We start from the raw sequence: 21,421 nt of genomic DNA on the forward strand, positions 1-21,421 counted from the left end.
GGGCGGGGGGGGGGTGCAAGGTGGAAGTTTCGCCTAGGGCGCGAAACATCCTTGCACCCGCCCTGATAAGAAAGCAACCAATATGCCCCTTCTCTACTGTGTGGTGGGAAGAAATGTCTCCTTCCCAAGCCAGCATGCCTCCTCTACTGTCTTGTGCCTGCCAAGGACACCCCTGCACTATGGGGAATCCTCCGCTCCTTGCCTGTTACAGCTTTTAAGTCCCTTGTCTCCATTCTGGAACAAAATTAGGGTCACGGATCTGATTCTAAAATTCTACGTACAGTAACGGGCCTCAGTTTTATATTCCAACTTCATTTTTTATGCCTGAAAATTATGCTAGACATATATTTCTAAGTATCCAACTACATCAGCAAGTAGTTAGTAAATTCTTAGACATCTACAGTAATGACCATTATTGTGCCCACAATATTCTGCGTGCAGAAACAGAGGCCTTGTTAAGACTGTGGTGCTCTTAGCACTAAGGTGACCAGGGGTCCTGGCTAATGGGAGTGGGGTGTGTGTGTGCTTGCGGACGAGAGCAGCGTGTGGAGCCTCCTGGCCCCCCTCGCCTAGGACCCGGACCTGCTGGCTGTTTCCAGGGCACGTGCAGCACGGTGCCAGGACAGGAAGGTAGCCTGCCTTAGCCCCCCGCTGCACCACTGACCAGGAGCTGCCCAAGGTAAGCTCATGCCCCAACCCCCTGCCTCAGCCCTGAGCCCACTCCCAAACCCAGAGCACCCTCATGCACCGCAAACCCCTCATCTCCGGCCCCACCTCAGAGCCCGCACCCAGAGCCCCCTCCCACACCTTGAACCCCTCATTCCCGGGCCCAACCCCAGAGCCCTCACCCCCTCCTGCACCCCAACCCCCGCCTCAACCCTCCCACACTCCAAATCCCTCAGCCCCAGCCTGAAGACCCCTCCTACACCCCCATCTCTCATCCCCAGCCCTACCCTGGAGCCCTCTCCTGCACCCCTACTCCCAGCCCAGAGCCCCCTCCTGAACCCTGAACCCCTAATTTCTAACTCCATCCCAGAGCCTGCACACCCAGTTAGAGCCCTCACCCGCTCCCGCACCCCAACCCTCTGGCCCAGCCCAGTGAAAGTGAGTGATGGTGGGGGGGAGCGAGCCACTGAGGGAGGAGGAATGTAGTGAGCGGGGGGCAGAGCCTCAGGGAAAGGGTGGGGCTAGGGTATTTGGTTTTGTGCAACTACAAAATTGGCAACCCTACTTAGCACAGATCCTCCACAATGAACGTCAATGGGAGCGTTGCCATTGCCTTCAATAAATATAGAATCAAACCCTATGTGCCTTCAGTTAAAAGTTTCATATGCTGCATGTCACAATTCAAGGAAGCTGCACCTGTATTTCCCCTCAGTGGTCCAGGAAGGGCACCCATTCTCAGGCATCCAGCTCCCCAGCTATTGCCTCTCTTGGTTGGAGACCCAAATCTCACTCCCTTCTGACTGAGGAATTTCCAGGCTTCACAGTCCCCTGCCTTCACTGTCCCAGCATGGACAGATTGCCCAAGGACACCCACTTTTTTCTCTTCAGAGTCTGATAGTGATTGTGAGCAGATATAAGTACTACAAAGATATAGCTAAGCAAGCCTATTTTATTCTTAAGGTAAAAAGCACTTCAGAGAAAACATTTTAAAAACAGTAAAAGAACCTGCATGCATGCTAATGAGCTTATCAGGAACCTACGCCTTAATATGGATTCTGGCAGGATAAGTCCTTCAATCCTCCCACCCTAAGCATTACCTTGGGGTTACAAAGTCATAATAGCTTCAGCTCAGAAAAAGCACCTTGTCGTATTAGGCCTCGGTACGCCAAGTCCTTCCAACCTTCCCTAAGGATTGGGGCCTTCAGTGGACCAGAAATCTTGTTCTTTTGCTGGATCAGAAAAAAGGCCCCGAGTCAATTTAAACTCAGGTTATTTATCCAAAGTCTCTTCTTTGTCTGTTGGTCTCTGGAAAATCTGGTTTGAACTAGTATGCATATCTTGCGGGGAGGGCGGGATGACAAAGGCTGAAAATGATAGTTCCAACAAGTCCATACTAGCCAGCCAAATGGTTATCTTTAGATTTCAATTTTTAATTTGTTATGGTAGTGGGGGGGAGGGGTATTATAAAGTGAGAATTGTTTCCCAGCTACTTCATTTTACCACCTCCCCACCCAATCTCTCACCACTGTATATTGCCATTTTAGAAATCTGCTGCTGCTGGGTCACATCTATTTCCAAGAGTCAAACTGGGATAGCTTGCACCCTTGCTTTCATATTTTAAAAAATTAAATCTCTACCACTTGTGGTCATGAAGATAACCTTCAAAATGGGAACCAAATGTTAACTGATGTAATGATGTTTATCCCTGGGTCTGCAGGGAGCCCAAAACAATAGCTCAGAGAAGTGTGAACTTTTCCATTAATCTCAATGGTGCATTATCCCTGAAGTCTAATTATGAAAATATAATTGCCAACATTTACTATTTCACTATTTATCAAAATGCACAGAGAATTTACACACCCTCTCAATTTGACCCCTGTCTGTGTCTCTACATAGTCTTTGACCCTTTTATTTTGGAATATAAAATCAAGGGAAAAATTTCTAGCAAGATTTAGATAATTAAGCTTTGCATAACTCTGTTTTCTTTTATAAATTCAAATGCTTATGTGCCTGAATTTACATACCCTCTCAACCGATTATCCATCCACATTCGGTATTTCTACATAAGCTCCAGTGTTCTGACTTTTTGGTCATATCCAAGTCCTGTAACCTCACACTACTCATATGTCTGGTTTCTCTTTGATGTTCCCCTCTCTACAGACCTTTCTCCACTGGGGAGATACTAAGCCTGAAATTTCCCCCCTGTTTATTTTGTTCCTCAGGATGGTACAGTATTTGATGGCAGGCCCATAGAGTCACTGTCTCTGATCGACGCTGTGATGCCTGACGTGGTACAGACCAGGCAACAGGCGTTCAGAGAGAAACTAGCTCAGCAACAAGCCAGTGCGGCAGTGGCAGCAACGGCAGCAGCAGCAGCCGCGACAGCGACGACGGCAGCAACCACGACAGTTGTTTCCCAGCACAACACACCAAAGAATGGAGAAGCCACTGTGAATGGAGAGGAGAATGGGGCACATGCAATAAGTAAGCAAAAGCACGGCGCCCGTTGTCCGGTGTTCAGGTAGACTTTGGTTAGAATAATGCTCTTGCAGCAGCATGATGTTCACCCAACAGTTGTAATAGGACAGAACTGTGACAGCATCATTCCAGAAAACTATTAAAGCATGGGCATAGTCAGAACGGTTATTATGTAAACCTTACATATCGGAGGTACGTGCTACAGTGCTGGCATAGTCAGTGTTGTGTCGTCTCCCTGTACAAGACTAAACAAGCTTTACCGAACTGCAGACTCAGCAAGGCATCATAAAATGAAGCGGTGTGCGCCTTCTGCTTTGAGCAGGGTGCCAAAGCTTTGCCCACATTACCAGCTAGCCAGGTGCCTTGAGGCTGCACCCAGTTAAGATCAGTGAAACAGTGTGGCTTCCCTGGTTTAGATTTCCAAAGCTATATAGGGGATTTAGCTGCTTCCATTGAAATTGTGTGGCTAAATCCCTTAGTCGGGTGTAAGTCTCTCAAGCCCCAACTTTAGTATGGAGGTGTGTCCTGAAGAGACTACAGATCCTCTCGTCCCACCTCCCGCTTGGCCTGAGAAGAGAGCACATTATTGTATTAGAAATGAGGCAAGCCACAAAAGTCACATCATATTTCTCTGCAGTCTGCGTTTGGTCTCTTGAGCCACAGTTTGTCCATTCCCGGCATAACCATTGCAGTAATTTTAAACTGAGGGAGTTTCACTAACGTTTGTAGCCTTTTCTTGGGGCACCCAGGAAGCAGTCATACAGCAGGTCACATGGCTGTTTTGGCTTTCTCTATTTTGGGGAGTGGTAATACCTGGTACTGTGCTCTCCAATAAAATTTCACAGAGGGAGTGAGGAGGCCATGTTAGGGCTGTATCAACCAACAAGGCATGGGTTAGCATGCAGTAAATTTGGGGGCTTAGTTTTGGATAAGCAGTTGGCTAGGCAGACAGTAAAAAGAACAGCAGCAGTTTGGGCTTTAGGAGGGGAGAAGGTCCCTGAGGAGCAGCTAGCCAGATGGCATGTGTTTAGCAACTGCTGCTGTGCCAGCTGCTCATTCTGGGAGAAGAGCTGAGGCCTGAAAGTTAAGAAGACGTAGGCTATGGGGAGACCCTGCAGAGCAACCTGGGGACAGCTGGCTCTGTGAAACAAGTGCTTGCACCACTTTGGGATGCTGCAAACTTGCTCTCTCCAAGCCATTCACAATATGCCATCTTCAGATCTGAAGGTGTAAGAATACATGGGGGAGAGGCACACACAACTTTAGGATCCCTGTTTAGTTGAACTGGCCCTGTCAGTCATCCATGACCTGTTCAAACAACAAAAACTGAGAGATAAAACTCAGGACTCCTGTGTCCAAGTTACTGTAATTACAGGCCACCACTAGAAATAAAGATTTTATAATGAGATTCTAGCTGGCAATTTTGTATTAGAGGCTAAATAGTGCTCCAACTGCTGTATTTGTCTCTGTAGCGATAATGGTAACCAAAAAACCAAATTCTGTAAGTGAAATAATGAGAGGGTCGCAATCTTTGTTGCTTAGGTAGGCCGAGCTGTACACCCAGCCAGGGTCCTTGCCCTCAGTATGGCCAGGCCCCTCATCCCATTTGGACACTCAGGATATAAGGCAGGTGGAGGACTATGTTCTGCTTTGGCAGTGAATGCGAGGCCACTTGCCTTCCTCCCCAGCGGTTGCTGCTCCTAACTCTGCTGCCGTCTGTGTTTAGACTGAGGCAGACATTGCTTCACTAATAATACTTAAATCATTTTTTCAAGATTTTTCTGCACAATCATGAGCATTTGAAACATCATATTTTTTAAATGAAAGCTGGGATTCTGATGTCAGCATATGACTCTCAAACCTGGGGCCCTAAGCACATACTTATTGTGTCTATGCCTGAATGTCATGGGTGTACCTGAACCACACTGAAAAGCAGGCAAGCCTGAGGAGCCCAGCAGAGTGGAATACGTTCATACTTTGAACAGCTGCACAGTTTCCTAAGAATGGCATCCTATTTTATCCTTCCAAGGGGGCGGAGTTCAGGAAAATAGCACTGCTTTTTGCTTATTTTTACCCCAGTTTGAACCCTGAGTAGGACACCGACAAAATGAACCATCATCATACCGCTGCTGCTTTCCACCAGCAAAATACCCTTTGGCCTAGATGAATATGTGCTGTATTGGCAACCAGGAGAAAATGGGTTCTAGGCTAATTTCTTCTACTAATTGATTTTAGTAGTGCTTTGCCTTTCACAGACCTTAGTAGTTAGAACCTTATGGGTTCCACACACAGCGTAGAGAACCCAGATCTCTAATATGACAGACCAGTTCTCAGCCACTTAGCCATGCTGTCTCTCAGAGAGAGTCTGACAAATATTTGCTCTTGGCTCTGTTTTCTATAAATAGGGGCTACTCCTCCATATGCAACATCTTTAACCTATTATTTCAGTGTTAGTGGCTGGTGCACAGGGGGTAACAGCTTCTCCTGTTACCAGCTAAAGTAGTTAGTCCATTAGCTCAAGTGGTAGAAGGTTGTGCTGCAATGCTGAAAATCTGGGGTTAAAATCCTGCCGATGACACATGATGGCTGTTACAGTTACACACAATATAATTTGGGTTTTGGGAGGTGGCTTGTTTTTCAAAAACAAAAACAAAAGAAAGCTCTTTCAGTTGCAAAGCCAAGCACTCAAAAGTTAGAAAGCCAGATTTAACGTCACCCATCCAACCTTAATTCAGCCCCCATGTGCATTATGATACACCCTTCAATTATATGATCTGAAACTGTTTTGTCCACTGGACCCCTGCCTCAGTGTACAGCATGGACAGTGCTCAGAGAATGAGGCAGCTAGTCAATATTCCTTTGTATTCTCATTTTTCAGTGTGTGGCCTCAGGCCTTATATACTGTACACCATCCCAGAGAAGGAGTGTACAACATATTACTCTTAAGGGAACAACATAAAGCTTTTTAATATAAATGTGGAAATATACTGTTTTTAATAAATCAGAAAAATTATTTTTATAACGCCAACTTTAAACAACAGATTGAATAAAATATCAATATATTTGATGAAAAGCATCAGGATTTTATTAAGCATGGCAATGTTATCTATGGAGGAAAAGCTATATAAAGTTTCAATCACAAATAAAAAGACAGAACAGTGTGGTCAATGACACACAATAGAATGTTTGATTTGTAAAATGTTGAGAGCTTCAAGCTACAGGACAGCCTACATTATCAAGCCATATTTCATGTGTCTGTAACAAAAACCCCCAGAGCACTGATGTTCTGATATTTCTTTTTTTCTACAGATAATCATTCAAAGCCAATGGAAATCGACGGGGATGTTGAAATACCTCCTAACAAAGCAACAGTCCTTCGGGGCCATGAATCAGAGGTGTTCATCTGTGCCTGGAACCCTGTCAGTGACCTGCTAGCGTCTGGGTAAGACAATGACCGAAACCACTTTCCAGATGTATAAAATACCATCTGTTACAATTAGGATTTATTTAGAGATGCAAAAACACGAGAGACCACTAGAGTTTGATGGACCACTTCTACAGTTTCTCACGCTAGAACAGTATCAATACGTTGTCTGAAAGAGTTGTGAGGTGATCCAGCACTTCAAACACTTGCAGAGTTAGTATGTGCTGGGTTTGAGGCCACTCTACATTCGTGCATACCATGTGGCTTGCTTTATAGTAGTACATTTTAAAGATGTCTTTGGAAGATTCTCACTGGGCTCATGTTCACTTTTATTACACAAGCATGAGCACTCTCACTACTCAGAAAAGCTCTTTGTTCATCCAAGCTTTGATGGGGGGAAAAGAACCAAGACCCTCTGAAGTAAGACCCATATGCTGATAAGACCCTGGCAGCTGTTGCCAAAATCCTTATTTATCCGCACTCAGTACTCAATAATGTATGCCAAACTGAAAAAACCTGCGCACTTTTGGAAAATTGGCATAGAGAAGATGTTGGAGGCAAATCCTCATGAAAGGCTCCTATCCCAGAATACAAGAAAACAGAATTGATGCCTTCTTCCCTTCTCCACTCAAAGACAGAGGAAATCTGTAATCTGCAGAAAGCAGAATTTCAGGAGGATCAGAGCTTTCCCCTTTTGAGTCCTTGCAATCATAAAACATGAGAACAAGGAACTAGAAGGGAAAAAATAAATACCTGCATTAACTTGATTTCAGAAAACTAAATATGAGGCTGGGAGAAACTGAACAAAATATATATGGCTGTGTAGATAGAAACCAGCCATAAGAAGTTGCCAACAGCAAACTGAGTGTAAAAAAAAAAAAAAAAAAAAAGGTTTTATTTTGTGAAAAATCAGGTGAACGGGAGACTAGATACAGGTAGAAAAACATTTGTATTATGAGATTTCTTCAAGGTTCAGAAGGTCTGAAGTTTGAGGAATGCACAGAAACCTGCTGAAAATCCTTCTTTCCTAAAGAATTAAAGAGCTCAACCTTAAAAACACTTAACAGCTTATCTACTTACAGTTTATAGGAATAAGCTATACTGCCATAAGCACTGGTATACTGGTATAGCTGTGTCCATGCTATAAGGTTTTACTGATTTAACTATGTTGGTTTCTAAATTGATATAGTTATAGAAGTACAAGCACTGTGTGTAGACCAGCCCCTCATATTTAGATGCTACCAAGTTCTTGCTACTTAGATTGTAAACTCCTTGGGGCCAGGGTTGTCTTTTTGTTATGTTTTTGTACAGCACCTATAACAGGCACTACCACAATACAAATAATAAACTATAGTAGTAACAATAAAGGAGGGTGCCCATATAAGGTGTTTGCAGCACCCTCCCTAGCCTGCCTCCTCCACACACTCACCTTCCAAAACTTCAGTTATCAACATAGGGATAAGATCTCATGTCTAGCAAGGACCAACCCAGACCTGTGTTATTACTCCACTCAGTACACCCCCCAGCGTATAGTTTAGGGGTGCAGAAAAGGAGACTTACTCAATGTCAAAAATATTTTATTGGTATTAAGGAACAACAGTATTCCGTGACAAAGCGGAATGGATATTTTCAAGACACAAGAGTTTCTTTTTTGTTTTGGTTTGGTTTGGTTTGGTTTTACTAAGGCCAATGAAGCAGTGAAGTACATAGAATATTACTTACCTAAAGCTATCAACCTCACAACATTAAATGAACCTGAACTAAAATTCTTCAAAAATATTGCGATAGTACCACAATACTTGCCTAAATGCTGTGAGTAACCATGACTAACATTAAGTTAAACCATGATCTAACAGTGCATGTTTGAAAAGAGGGAACACCAAGGATTAAGGTGCAACTATTAGAATTTAAATTAACCTTAGTAAATTATTGTTTTGGTAAATGGCTATCTATCAAACATAAGAAATGCTCTCTTTCTATTTACTGGTAAATTTACCCAGAGTGTCATATATTTGATTTCTGTGGCAATCTTTGGATGTTAATAGAGTTGTACTGATTCATTTAGGAAATCAGTCCAGGGAAGGATAGTATGGATTAATTCCAAGTATAGATGTTCTGTATCATGTGTTAAGTACAGTTGTAACATAGAAACTTACAAGTGTAAGCAGTTGGTATTAAGTATCTTCAAATGGGGAAACAAATGAGAATAGTTTCCTGGGCTTAAGATATCAAAGTTAAAATTCTTCATACAAAACTAGGGCTGGCTGCTTTAAATATATAATTTGGTATAGTCAGGATCTTAGACACCCAATGAAAAGATCTAAACTTTCCTAAACTTTTAGTTTTGAAATAATATAGAATGTTGCATACTACAGGAAAAGCATCTCTTGAGTTCCAGGACTTGCAAATTAAGGAAAATGTGGATGGACAGTTGTTTGAGGCTTAAATTCAGAAGACGCTGACATCCTTTTAAATAAAAGATTCCCATTTCATCCATTTGAAATCACAAGGAATTCAGTTAGAAGATACATGCTAGTAATACAACTGGGATGAAATGAAAAAATAGCATTTTACTCAATGTGTGCCCCTCAGACTAGTAAAACCAATTCCTTTTTTTTAATAAATTTTGTCACTGATTTTTGAAGCACATAATCATATACATACATAACTTGCAAATGCGATCAAATAATACTGAGACATGCTTACTAATAGCAATAATAAAGGGCATATAACTAATTTAGATTCATAATTTAAAAATACAATTTTAGCCTAGACACAAGAAATAGTACATCTCTGTTCAGCCAGCATTCAGGTACTATAGCAATGAATGCAGTATTAAAAATCTAGATGAGATAACTGGTATATAACATATGGAAATTATAATACCAGGCTGTAAAACTATGTAGCCCAATGGTTTGAGTCTGACAATGTGCCACTGCACAAAAAGTATGGATCAGCAATTAGGATACACTGTCCTCAGCACAATGATGCAGTTTGTCATGAATGGGTAAGAGCTATGCTATAGGGTACTACTAAATATGAGGCAAGACATTTCCCCAGACTACTGTATAATGGTAGTGCACTTTCGCTTTCACAAGTTCATCTTTCCAAAGAAGATCATTCAGGTAATTCAATGTGCCAATATTGAACTGTTGGGGTCTAAAATAACCCATTTTTTCTGGTATAGCTTGTTTTGTTCATGAGGGGTAATTTTACCATCAGTACGTAGCAGAAATTTGCCAGCATAGCTGCATCCACACTAGGAGTGCTTTGCCAGCATAGTATACAAGTAGTCCTATACTAGGAAAGCACTCCTAAGGTAAACTTGGCCATCTTTAGATTTGGGACAGGGACCATCTCTTGTTCTGTGTTGTACAGCACCTCCTGGACCATGACTGGGGCTCCTAAACACTATAGCAATACTACTACTACTACTACTAAACTTTTTACAGACGGTGGGGGCATTTTGCAGAAGACAGTATTTAAAAAAAAATAGGGCTGTCAAGTGATTTAAAAAATCGTGATTAATCACACTGTTAATAATAGAATACCATTTTTAAAAATATTTTTGGATGTTTTCTACATTTTCAAATATATTGATTTCAATTACAACACAGAATACAAAGTGTATGCTGCTCACTATATATTAATTTTTGATTACAAGTATTTGCACTGTAAAAAAACTAAAGACATAATATTTTTCAATTCACCTAATACAAGTACTGTAGTGCAATCTCTTTATCATGAAAGTTGATCTTACAAATGTAGAATTATGTACAAAAATAAAACAGTGTACAATTTTAGAGCCTGCAAATCCACTCAGTCCTACTTCTTGTTCAGCCAATCGCTCAGACAAACTCATTTATTTACATTTGCAGGAGATAAATGCTGCCTGCTTCTTGTTACTGTCACCTGTAAGTGAGAACAGGCGTTCTTGTGGCACTTTTGTACCCGGCGTTGCAAAGTATTTATGTGCCTGATATGTTAAACATTCGTATGCCCCTTCGTGCTTCTGCCACCATTCCAGAGAACATGCTTCCATGCTGCTGACGCTCGTTAAAAAAACAATACGTTAATTAAATATTGACTGAACTCCTTGGGGGAGAATAGTATGTCTCCTGCTCTGTTTTACCCATATTCTGCCAAGTATTTCATATTATAACAGTCTCAGATGATGACCCAGCTACGGTGACCAGATGTCCCGATTTTATAGGGACAGTCCCGATTTTGGGGGCTTTTTCTTATATAGGCTCCTATTACCCCCCACTCCCATCCTGATTTTTTACACTTGCTAGACCCAGCACATGTTGTTCATTTTAAGAACACTTTCACAGCAGATTTGACAAAACACAAAGAAGGTACCAATGTGAGATTTCTAAGGATAGCTACAGCACTCGACCCAAGGTTTAAGAATCTGAAGGGCTGTCCAAAATCTGAGAGGGACGAGGTGTGGAGTATGCTTTCAGTAGTCTTAAAAGAGCAACACTCCGATGCGGAAACTACAGAACCCGAACCACCAAAAAAGAAAACCAACCTTATGCTGGTGGCATCTGACTCAGATAATGAAAATGAACCTGCGTCGGTCCTCACTGCTTTGGATTGTTATCGAGCAGAACCTGTCATCAGCATGGACACATGTCCGCTGGAGTGGTTGAAGCATGAAGGAACATATGAATTTTTAGCCCATCTGAAACTTAAATATCTTGGGACGCCAGCCACAACAGTGCCATGAGATCGCCTGTTCTCACTTTCAGGTGACATTGTAAACAAGAAGCAGGCAGCATTATCTCCTGCAAATGTAAACAAATGAGTTTGTCTGAGCGATTGGCTGAACAAGAAGTAGGACTGAGTGGATTTGCAGGCTCTAAAATTGTACACTGTTTTACTTTTGAATGCAGGGTTTCTTTGTACATAATTCTACATTTGTAAGTTCAACTTTCATGATAAAGAGATTGCACTACAGTGTTTGTATTAGGTGAATTGAAAAATACGTTTCTTTAGTTTTTTTACAGTGCAAATACTTGTAATAAAAAATAAATATAAAGTGAGCACTGTACACTTTGTATTCTGTGTTGTAACTGAAATCAATATATTTGAAAATGTAGAAAACATCCAAAAATATTTAAATAAATGGTATTCTATTATTGTTTAACAGTGTGATTAATCGCATGATTAATCATGATTAATTTTTTTAATCGCTTGACAGCCCTAATACTAATTACAGTCAAAGGGCCAAGCCCTAATGTTGTAGGCATGTGGATGCAGGAGTCTGTCCAAGGACAGATAATTGCATGATCAGGGCATTAGGACCAGCTACAACAAAGTCTATAGCAGGCAACTGGAGAGGAAATGAGAGTGGGGACAAGGAAAATAGCGAGAGGAGCATGTGGTTATATACAAGCTATCAGACAATGTAAGTATGATTTAGTTATTCCTAGGTCTGATTCAGTACATTTTCTCATTGTTTGGGAGTTACCAATTTATTTTGACACTTGATTTTCACTTTTACAAAAAGTTGTATTTGGTTATTTATTTATTTTTTCTGTCTTTATTTATTCACATTTTTACTGAACAGCAGTAAAAGAGCGTCCATCCAATGATCGGGGGACCCTGGATAATATCGTAAAAATAAACTAAGAAGGAATCTAACCGGTCAATTACCACAAGTCAAATTAAATCAGATAACTCAGCTACAATATAACAAAAATTATCCCGAAACTGTATCTGAAGATAAGCAATAACAAAATCTGAAGGGGTTGAGCAAGACAATTAGCCAGCCAATTTCTTCATACGTGTAGGGCTATTTTAATACAGTACTGACAGCCATGGAATGGGGATTTTATTTGCCCTATAAGTACAATTCTGGAGAGATCCTCTTCCTTGATTTATAATGGGGGCTGGAGAACATGCAATTAAAAAAAAAAAGAATAAGAAAAGACAGTCTTTCAGAACTAAGCTTCCCTAAAGTCTGGCAATACTCCACCCAAGAGAAAAACAGTACAGTACTCCTATTACTCAAGTGTTCAGGATTTGCATGCTGGAATCAACTTCTTTATCATGCAGATAGATTGCTTCAGAGGGGTAAGGAGATTAAATATCTTCCCAAATCGTGCTTGAACCATGGTCCTCTAATAATGCAGGGTTCACTGAATCATTCAGCAGAAATCAGGATACTTTTCCTGAGCAGAGAATACTTTTCCCAACAACAAAGGGAAGACACACAAATACCCCTGCCACACACTGATAGGCCTATTGAGCTACTCTGCAGGGACACATAATAGCTTATATAGTAGGGGAACGGAATAGAAAAACAAAATTAAAATACTGGAAAATATAATTGCCCAAGCTGAGCCTGAATACTGAATAAATAAAACCACTGAAAGTAAAAATAAGCTCTTCTATAATTAGCAAATAGGAAACTGAGTTTGACAGGAACATTGCTAAAAAATTGATTTCAAACATTGGTACAAACTGGGTTATTAAAATTAGGACAATATTAGCTCCGAATCTTACATAATGGAGAAGCCAACAGGAGCATTGAGGCAATTTCCCAATTCGTTTGCATGTTAAGCCATTATCCCACTCTTATTAATAAAAGATTCATGTCCTATAAACAATTATAAAGCACCAGAGCTAAAAATGATTCTTAGCTTTTAAACTTCATTAAGTAATCTAGCCAATCTTCCTAAACTGCATTCTCTATTTTCAGTGTCTCAGACTTGAGAAGTTACATTAAAAGTTCTTGCCACAGCAATCTCAGTTCTTCCTGAGGGCAAAACTCCTGACCCAAAAATTTTACTAGTCATTAATAGAAACAAAAAATGCAGGAATGACAACTGGAAATGTTCTGTTCTGTCTGTCAGTGCTCCAGTCTTATAGGGCCCGATGGTAGCTGTCCCCAAACTGGCCCTAACATGGCCATGTGATGAATTAGAAGGAGTGAAACACAGATGGCCCTTCTATGTAAATCAAATATTAAACAAAATGTGAATCTATAGAGTAATTGCATTTGTAAACTCTGATCTAGAAATCAGGGACAAAGAATAATGAAAAGAAATAATGATTAATATAGCAATTGACCTTCATTCAGATTTCAAACTAGCTAGATCAACATTGGTCACTTAAGACATCATTTGAACTTAATTTGGTACTTTATCCTTTTTAAAAAAAAAAAATGTTGAAAACATTTTAGTTATCAACTCCAAGAAAGCATTCAGTTCAGTTGGGTGGGATTTTCTTTTATCTCAAGAATTCGGTCATGAAAGAGACGCACTTTTCTTTCCCTGTAGCAATATATCTCCTAAACTTCATTATTAAAAAGATGCCCCAAAAAATGAGGTACAGACTGGAGTTATATGCAATAAAAATATTTTACATGTCTGAATTCCTGAAAGTATAAGAAATATTCTAATTCTGTATCAAATTCAACTTTCTGCATATAAATGAAAGTAACCCAGTGGATAAATACGAACAATTCTTTGTGCAAACTGATTGCAAAAAGGACAAGTCCCAATAAACTGGAAAGAGGAATCTCTACCATATTGTTGTAAATTGATTTCCAACCTCAGAGACTTTCTTCCACTGGAAGATAGTCTCATGTAAATCCAATGCAAATATGAGGATTAATATAGAATCTGACTTCCTCTCCATGCTTTTCTCAAGATAGAGGGTCAAGACTTCAGACTTCAGGAAAATGACCAAATTAGATAAGACTCAATGCATCCAATGGATCTTGTACACCTTACTTTGGTCTCTAGCAAATACTAATATGAGTGTCCCTAGCTTGCTGTCCATCCCTCACCAAGGAACAATACATTATTGTGTCAATAGCTATTTTACTGCTGCAATTTATGGAACAGATCACCAGGTCTGTCCAAGTTGCACTCAGCGCAGCACCCTGCAGGCAGCGGAGAGGGAAAAGTGGAGCTAAACCACCTTTTTGCTCCCCTAATTCTGGGACTGATTTGGGGCTTGCTTGGTCCATGGCTTAATTTAGAGCAAGTGGACCATTCTGCCAGCCAGGCATCACTGGAACACAGCCTGCTCCTGCCCCATTCTTCACCTTGGAATGCCTTTATAGAGTGGGGAGGAATGAGTGGCATAGAGTCAGCTGTGTTGGTTCTAATATCACCAAATTTCCCCTGTATGACAAGGGAATTTCCAGATGCTACTTTAAGTTTTAAATCCCCTTTCTGCCACTGAAGTGGCCCATAAAGGGAGCTGAGGAGCTGACCCCCTGTATGTATTGGCTTTTTAGTCAGGTTTTCACAAATTATTACTTATTTGTTTATAACTTTTGCAAGATTGTGTGATGTGTAAGGTGATACAAAGGTGAGCAGCGTGTGAGCTGCAAAATATTGAGGGCGAGAGAGTGTCTTGCTTGCAAAATGCTTTGGAAAAAATATTGGTGAAATGAGAAGCTGATTCAAAAAAAGCTTTCTTTACTCTTAGTTTAAGAACTTAAATAGGATTATTCTCATTGAAAACATAAAAGATCACCAATATGTGAATCGGGGTGCAGGGTGGGGGAGTTGAAGAGCAGAGGAACTCACTATTTGTTGCGCTTTTTTTTTTTTTCTTTTAAGTTTACGATGTTCTCTCAGTGTAACCAGAGATTTCCACCTGCTATGTAAGATCATCTCATTACGAAGTGTTCATCTCAGTGTGTTTGTTTTTGTAGATCTGGAGACTCAACTGCCAGAATATGGAATCTCAATGAAAATAGCAACGGTGGTTCCACTCAGCTAGTTTTGAGGCACTGTATAAGAGAAGGAGGACATGATGTCCCCAGCAATAAGGATGTGACTTCATTGGACTGGAATGTGAGTTAACTTCTGGGGCCATTCACAGTTTTTAACTGAATGAACTTAATTCTGATGCAATCATAGTTACTATGCCTTTATAGTTAAGGTGATCAGAACGTCTTCTCTACCCTACTAACTTCCTTCTTGTTTTCAGAAACTCATAATAGACTAAACTTTCATCGGTCGGGCTGAAATTTTCTAAGGTTGTTGATTTTCCTTAGGCTTAATAATTAGTGTGTTTATATATTTATTTTGGGGATTGTGAGTAAAAATGGCTCAACTGTTTTTAAGGATGAGGGAATAAAAAAGGAAATGTCAGTGGGACTCCGTATCAGCACAAGATCCCAGCTGGATCCATTGGCTAATCATGACTATTATTACAGTGCCCCAGTGTGAGCTAGGCACTCCGCAGAAGAGAAGGGTAAGGCCCTTCCCCAAACAGCTTGCCATCTAAATTGGAGACTTGACATAATGAATGAAGGTGATGCAGAGTAGAGGAAGGTCAGGGTTAAGAAAGAAGACAAAGATGAAAGATAGCGAGTGTTCTTGATTCATTTGCTGTGGGCTCTGTGGCAAAGCGGAATTTTCAGAAAGGATTTAAATAGGGAGATGCTAGTGACTTGATAGACCAGCATAAGGAAATAGAGAATTCAATGCATAGGGGGAAGCATGAAAACAGGCACAGAGACAATTATGAGAGAAGTATAGGGTGACCAGATGTCCCAATTTTATAGGGACAGTCCCGATATTTGGGGCTCTCTCTTATATGGGCACCTATTACCCCCCACACTCTGTCCTGATTTTTCACTCTTGCTATCTGGGCACCCTAGAGAAGTAGGAGAAATAGATAGGAAGGGGCATCCTTCAATGGGCGATCATCTTATTTAATTTCCGGACCTATTGTGATACCAATATTTATCCTGAAGTTTATTCTAGTATTTATGTAAGCAAGCCTTTCTAATGAAACACTCAATGTGATCCCAGATTGTTACTGAGTTTTCCAAGGCAAGTAAAAACAAAGGAAACTGGTATCTTATAAGATGCAAATTTGGACAGTATTTGTGCATCTTCCACCTGACCTTTCTTTCCCCTCACTCATGTTCTCTTTTGTAATTGTCACTTACGCATTAGCTAGCGTGCAACTTGAATGTATGTCCCAATAAACCTAACCTAGGTTTTGATTTCTTTTCTACATCTTTCTATATTTGAGTTAAGTGCACAGCTATTCTGTCTCACTCTTTTTGGAGGATAGGAATGGACACATCTGTTGATGATTATTTTATGCTTTTCTTAGCAACGTTTTATTCTGGATGCTAATAAAGCCATCTGCCATCATTATTTAATTAAATCCACAATATTCATCATTGTCCAGTGTGAAAGTTTCACACTGGTTAATGTCTAAAAGCCAGTAGTTATTGCATTCTGTTTTCATATGGATTGGATTAGAAACATTATAAAGAAACATGCAAATTAGAATTTATTTGCTAAATGCTCTAAAATCCCTGTTTCTCAACTAAAAGATTCCCATAAAAATCATTATATCTCAGTTTTGTCTCAATCCTTTTGGCTAAGTTATTCTATTTGACGGAGCAACTCAATTTAATGGTTCATTTGCGGTTTTTATTCTCTCGTTGTTGCCAGCAGTACTAACCTCTAATTTAGGATGTAACTGAGTAGTGATACTTGCTTTCTCTCTTTGTGGGTTGTCAAATTTCCCTTACTTCAGAAAACACTGACTTGAGGATGAGTGAATCAGGGCTGATTCAGTATAATCTCTAGTAACCTTTCATTTATATTGGCTTTTCCACATCCAACAGAGTGATGGAACACTATTGGCTACAGGATCATATGATGGTTTTGCAAGAATATGGACAGAAGATGGTGAGCCATTCAGCAGTTATTGTTTTCAGTGATTACAAATGATTAATAGTACTGTATTCCATCTCCCAGACAAATCATAACATTAAAATTTTTTGTTTTTACATTTCAGGTAACCTTGCAAGCACCTTAGGTCAACATAAAGGTCCCATATTTGCTCTGAAATGGAACAAAAAGGGGAATTACATTTTAAGTGCTGGTGTTGATAAAGTTAGTATTAAAAATATGTAACTTTGATGTGTGAACGTGCAGATGCTCTGAGCTTATATTGTTTGAATTTCAACATCTCCTTCTGCTTTGGAAATTCAGCAAAGCTTGCCTAATTTGTTTTGTTGGGCCTTGATTTCGTCAGAGTAAGTGACTAACTACTCTCCTGTGGCTGGATAAATTTGTACCACGTGACATACGGTTTTAACAAATCCTCACTTTGCTGTCTGTCGCATTGAATCCCAAGCATTGCTCAGACAAAGGAAGTGAAAATCTCATCCCCCAATTTATGTATATACATTTAGTCTAGCACTTGTAAATACCTCAGGAGAGGGAATCTGTTTTAAGTTCTCTTGTGCCCTCTAGTTCATTTCAACAATCAGACAAAGAAATCTGAGTAAAGAATTTATGGTTTTGTTTGCAAATCAAGCAAAATCTGGTGATTTCATCTCAAAATCAGGCACAATGTGACAGCTTCAGCTGAGTGTCCTGTTTGAGTTAGAGATTGAAAACTCAAATTACTACTGAGGGGGGAGCACAAACCCATTTGAACTGTAACTGGAAATTAACCTCCCACAAATCCCTGTAAATGGAAACTTTTACTCCTTCTAGTGCTATAGTAACTTTTGTCTCCCAACAGCAGAACTATTATTCCAGTGGACATACTTTCTCTGTAACAGCAATAGTTCTTTAGATGGTTACATTATCAGTGAAATGCGGCATCCCATGTTTAAGTTCTGGAAGTATATTTTTCTAATACATTTACAATTCACTCAAAAAGTAGTGCTTAGTTCTGTAGGGATTTTGCTTAAATTTGCTATGCAATAGATCCATAGGAAGCAAATTTTACATTCATCTGGCCCACCACGACGACGGTACACCATTTATATTTTTCTGTTAGATTAATTTCTCACATGGTGACTTAGTAATGATATGTACAGTATCCGTTGGGTTTTCATAATACAACTCAGATTGCATCATGCAAAAGGGGGGAAGTCTCATCTAAAAGAGATGCTAATTGAAATAACTGTAGCAAAACGCTCAGAAAGATCAGCCTCATAAAGTTGCTCAGAGCTATCTTCTGGCTAATACATTTAAGAGGGAACCCACGCTCATTGGGTTCATTGCTGCCTCTGTAGTACTGACAGTTCAATATCTACAGTTGTATTATTTTCTCATAACAGGTGAATTGGAACAGATATATATGTATACATCTTTGCAATAGCTGAAGGCTCTCAGCAGTCAATAATGTTATCAGGGTGTCTTCTAGAATTGCTCTGCAGTGAGCTTTCTTTTTTCCTATTACTTTCCAAGAGGAATGGTAACTAATCTTTATTTCTTCCTCTGAACACAGACAACAATAATTTGGGATGCTCACACAGGGGAAGCTAAGCAGCAGTTTCCTTTCCACTCAGGTAATTACCATTTATATTTTGTTTCAAAATATTTTTTTCCTTAATTTTGGCAGTCTGAAAATATCCCCAATGCAACAAGATATGCATGAAAGTCTAACAAATTCTAACCCACACTTTGTGCCTTACTTTTCATGAGCTTCAATGCCCTGGTCTTGTCCTCTGATCAGGAGAAGAAGGGGTTCTGTGAGAACCAATCCTATAGGCTAGAGTGAATTTGCCTTACTGAAATTCTAGTAGAGGATTATTTCCCAGCCATAATTACCTAATAGGAATTATTCATCTAGCTTCTACATGCTTGAGCTGGATTAGGGTTAACATGGGGACCCTGCCTTTTAGGAATTGTCATTTGTTCATTTTTTTGTTTTTGTGGGGACCTCCAGCATTTCTTCTCCACCTGCTTCTAAAGTCCCATGCTGCGAAGCACTAGATATAGATCTCTCCAGAGTTTCCAAGCACTGGCCAAAGGGGATTCTCAAACTACAAAACTCAGATCCAGGGGAGGAATTTGATCACTCTGAAGTCTGATCTGGGATTTTGGTTTGGCCCATTTTTAGAGGTCAGTTGCTAAAGCCAGGTCTGGGTTGAGATTCTGAAATCTGCCACCCCAAAAAGTGTGATGGTGTTCAGATCTGGGGTTTTGGCCCTGTCTCTACTAGACAGTGGCAAGAGATGCTCCCTCTTCCACAGCAATTGAGCATGCTACCAAGCGTCTTGGGCAACAAGCAAGCTATGACCTAATCTTGGATCCCCACGTGACCGGTTCTACAGGGTGATATAGTTGAATTCAAAACCTAACATTGGAAAAATGTTTAAAATTAAATATTTTATTAGGCATAGTCATATAGTGATATATCTTCTTATCAAGCTGGCATTATAATTAGTAACAAAATCCAAATTCTGGCTCTAGAAGTATTATAGTTCCCCTTGGGTTTAACCACAACTAGCTAATGCATTTTTAAACATCACTGTCTTCATCTAAACTAGGTGCTAAGTTTATGTTTAAACACCTGTTATTTAGCATGTTTAGTTTGCTAAATAGCTAACATTTAGTCAGCTAACATATTTAAAACATCACTCATTTTCCCATTTTGAACAACCTATAACCATTACTGGCCTCCGATGCAGGTAGAAATTATTATTCCTCAGAAAACACAAAGTATTCTGATAGTCCATGTTCCTATCAGATTTTCACTGCTTTTTGCCACTTATCTTATAAAACCGTGCACTAAGCTGCCTGCATGGAGAAAGCAGTCTCTGTTTGCAAATGTACTCATGTTATTCATTGTGGAATTTTATTTTTTGTTAGTAGTATTCTGTAAAATCACCCTCTGCACTGTAAAGTGATGTACTGATGAAAAACCTACACCCTCTTAGCTCCCTAGAATAGTGTTCCTACTGGATAGGAGTACATATGAAACAAAGTCATCCTTCAGGAATGATGTGCATCATACACACACCTCATGGTTTCCTTTTATATTAATTGGTAACTTGATTAGGTCTTCCAACGTAATGTAATAATCTCTATCCGCATTACAAAGAGTTCAGGACATATCTTCCACCATCTGTGCTATGTTTTTCACTGGGCTCAGGAGGTGTGAATGAATGACGGTTGTGTGGGTGCTAATATTATTGTTCATTTCAGATTGATTATGTTAATTTTCAAAATGGAATAGAACAATTATGAATACTGGATGTCCCTGGGATCTCCACTATTGCCTGGCCAATAACCTATAGGTCTAATCCAAGGCTCATTTTAGTCACTGGGAGTATTTCCATTGATATCAGTGGGCTTTGGATCAGATCCTTATGAGAGGCCTAGGTTTGGCCTTGCAGCCAACCTTCCCCAGAGCAAACTGTTCTGTGGCAGGAACTTGTGCTCTGTCTAGGGAAGGTCATATATCACCTCAGGAGTCTAATGTAGACAAGGCACACTGCCTTTTACATATACTAATCAGGGCCATTTAAAACCTTGGGGGGGAGCTGAGACTTTAACTTGACCTGCTTAGCATGTGTTAAAATCTGTACTGCCTTGTCTACACTAGACTTTTAGAACATGTGAGTGAGGATGTTAGCCAACACATCCTAACAACATTTTTATCCTAATCTAGATGAGTCAGAGTCCTATTCTACCTGGGCCTGGAGGCCTCCATGCCCCTGAAGTTCCCTGACAGATTGGTGAAGTCTTGTAGGTCCAAACCTAAAACTCCCATAACTTTCACAATGGGCTCGTAGGTATCTTGCATGCATCCACGATTTGATTAGCCCTTTTATAAAGATTTACTACTATTCTTCCCAGCCACCAGATCAGACTTCAACTAGAACACGTTCCCAACGTTCATTTCATTAAAATTCAGTGAGAGAATCCTGTTTTCAGATGGATCGATGTTTGAACGCACATACAAAGCACAACCCAAGCGTAAATTGGTACTGGGTCACTAATGAGAGGAGTTTAGCTAATTGATTTTTACAGTATGTCACTGGTAGCCTTATAATAGCAAATATTCTTTTATTTTGGGTGCTCATTTGTGGAAAATTTTCAGTGAATGCCT

At 40.0% G+C, this 21,421-nt stretch overlaps 1 protein-coding gene across 1 annotated transcript in view; it reads left to right on the forward strand.

The window, feature by feature from the left end:
- LOC113406217 (F-box-like/WD repeat-containing protein TBL1X) overlaps nt 1-21,421 on the forward strand; it is a 57,114-nt gene that overhangs the window by 23,322 nt on the left and 12,371 nt on the right. Inside the window, exons 3-8 of the mRNA XM_026649541.1 lie at nt 2,889-3,150; nt 6,454-6,586; nt 15,249-15,390; nt 17,190-17,253; nt 17,363-17,460; nt 18,812-18,872. Coding sequence (XP_026505326.1) covers nt 2,889-3,150; nt 6,454-6,586; nt 15,249-15,390; nt 17,190-17,253; nt 17,363-17,460; nt 18,812-18,872 — 760 coding nt within the window. The remainder of the gene's footprint in view (nt 1-2,888; nt 3,151-6,453; nt 6,587-15,248; nt 15,391-17,189; nt 17,254-17,362; nt 17,461-18,811; nt 18,873-21,421) is intronic.

The sequence above is a fragment of the Terrapene carolina genome, unplaced genomic scaffold (genome assembly GCF_002925995.2).
Source record: "Terrapene carolina triunguis isolate 2854851 unplaced genomic scaffold, T_m_triunguis-2.0 Scaffold23, whole genome shotgun sequence".
NCBI lineage: Eukaryota > Metazoa > Chordata > Testudines > Emydidae > Terrapene > Terrapene triunguis.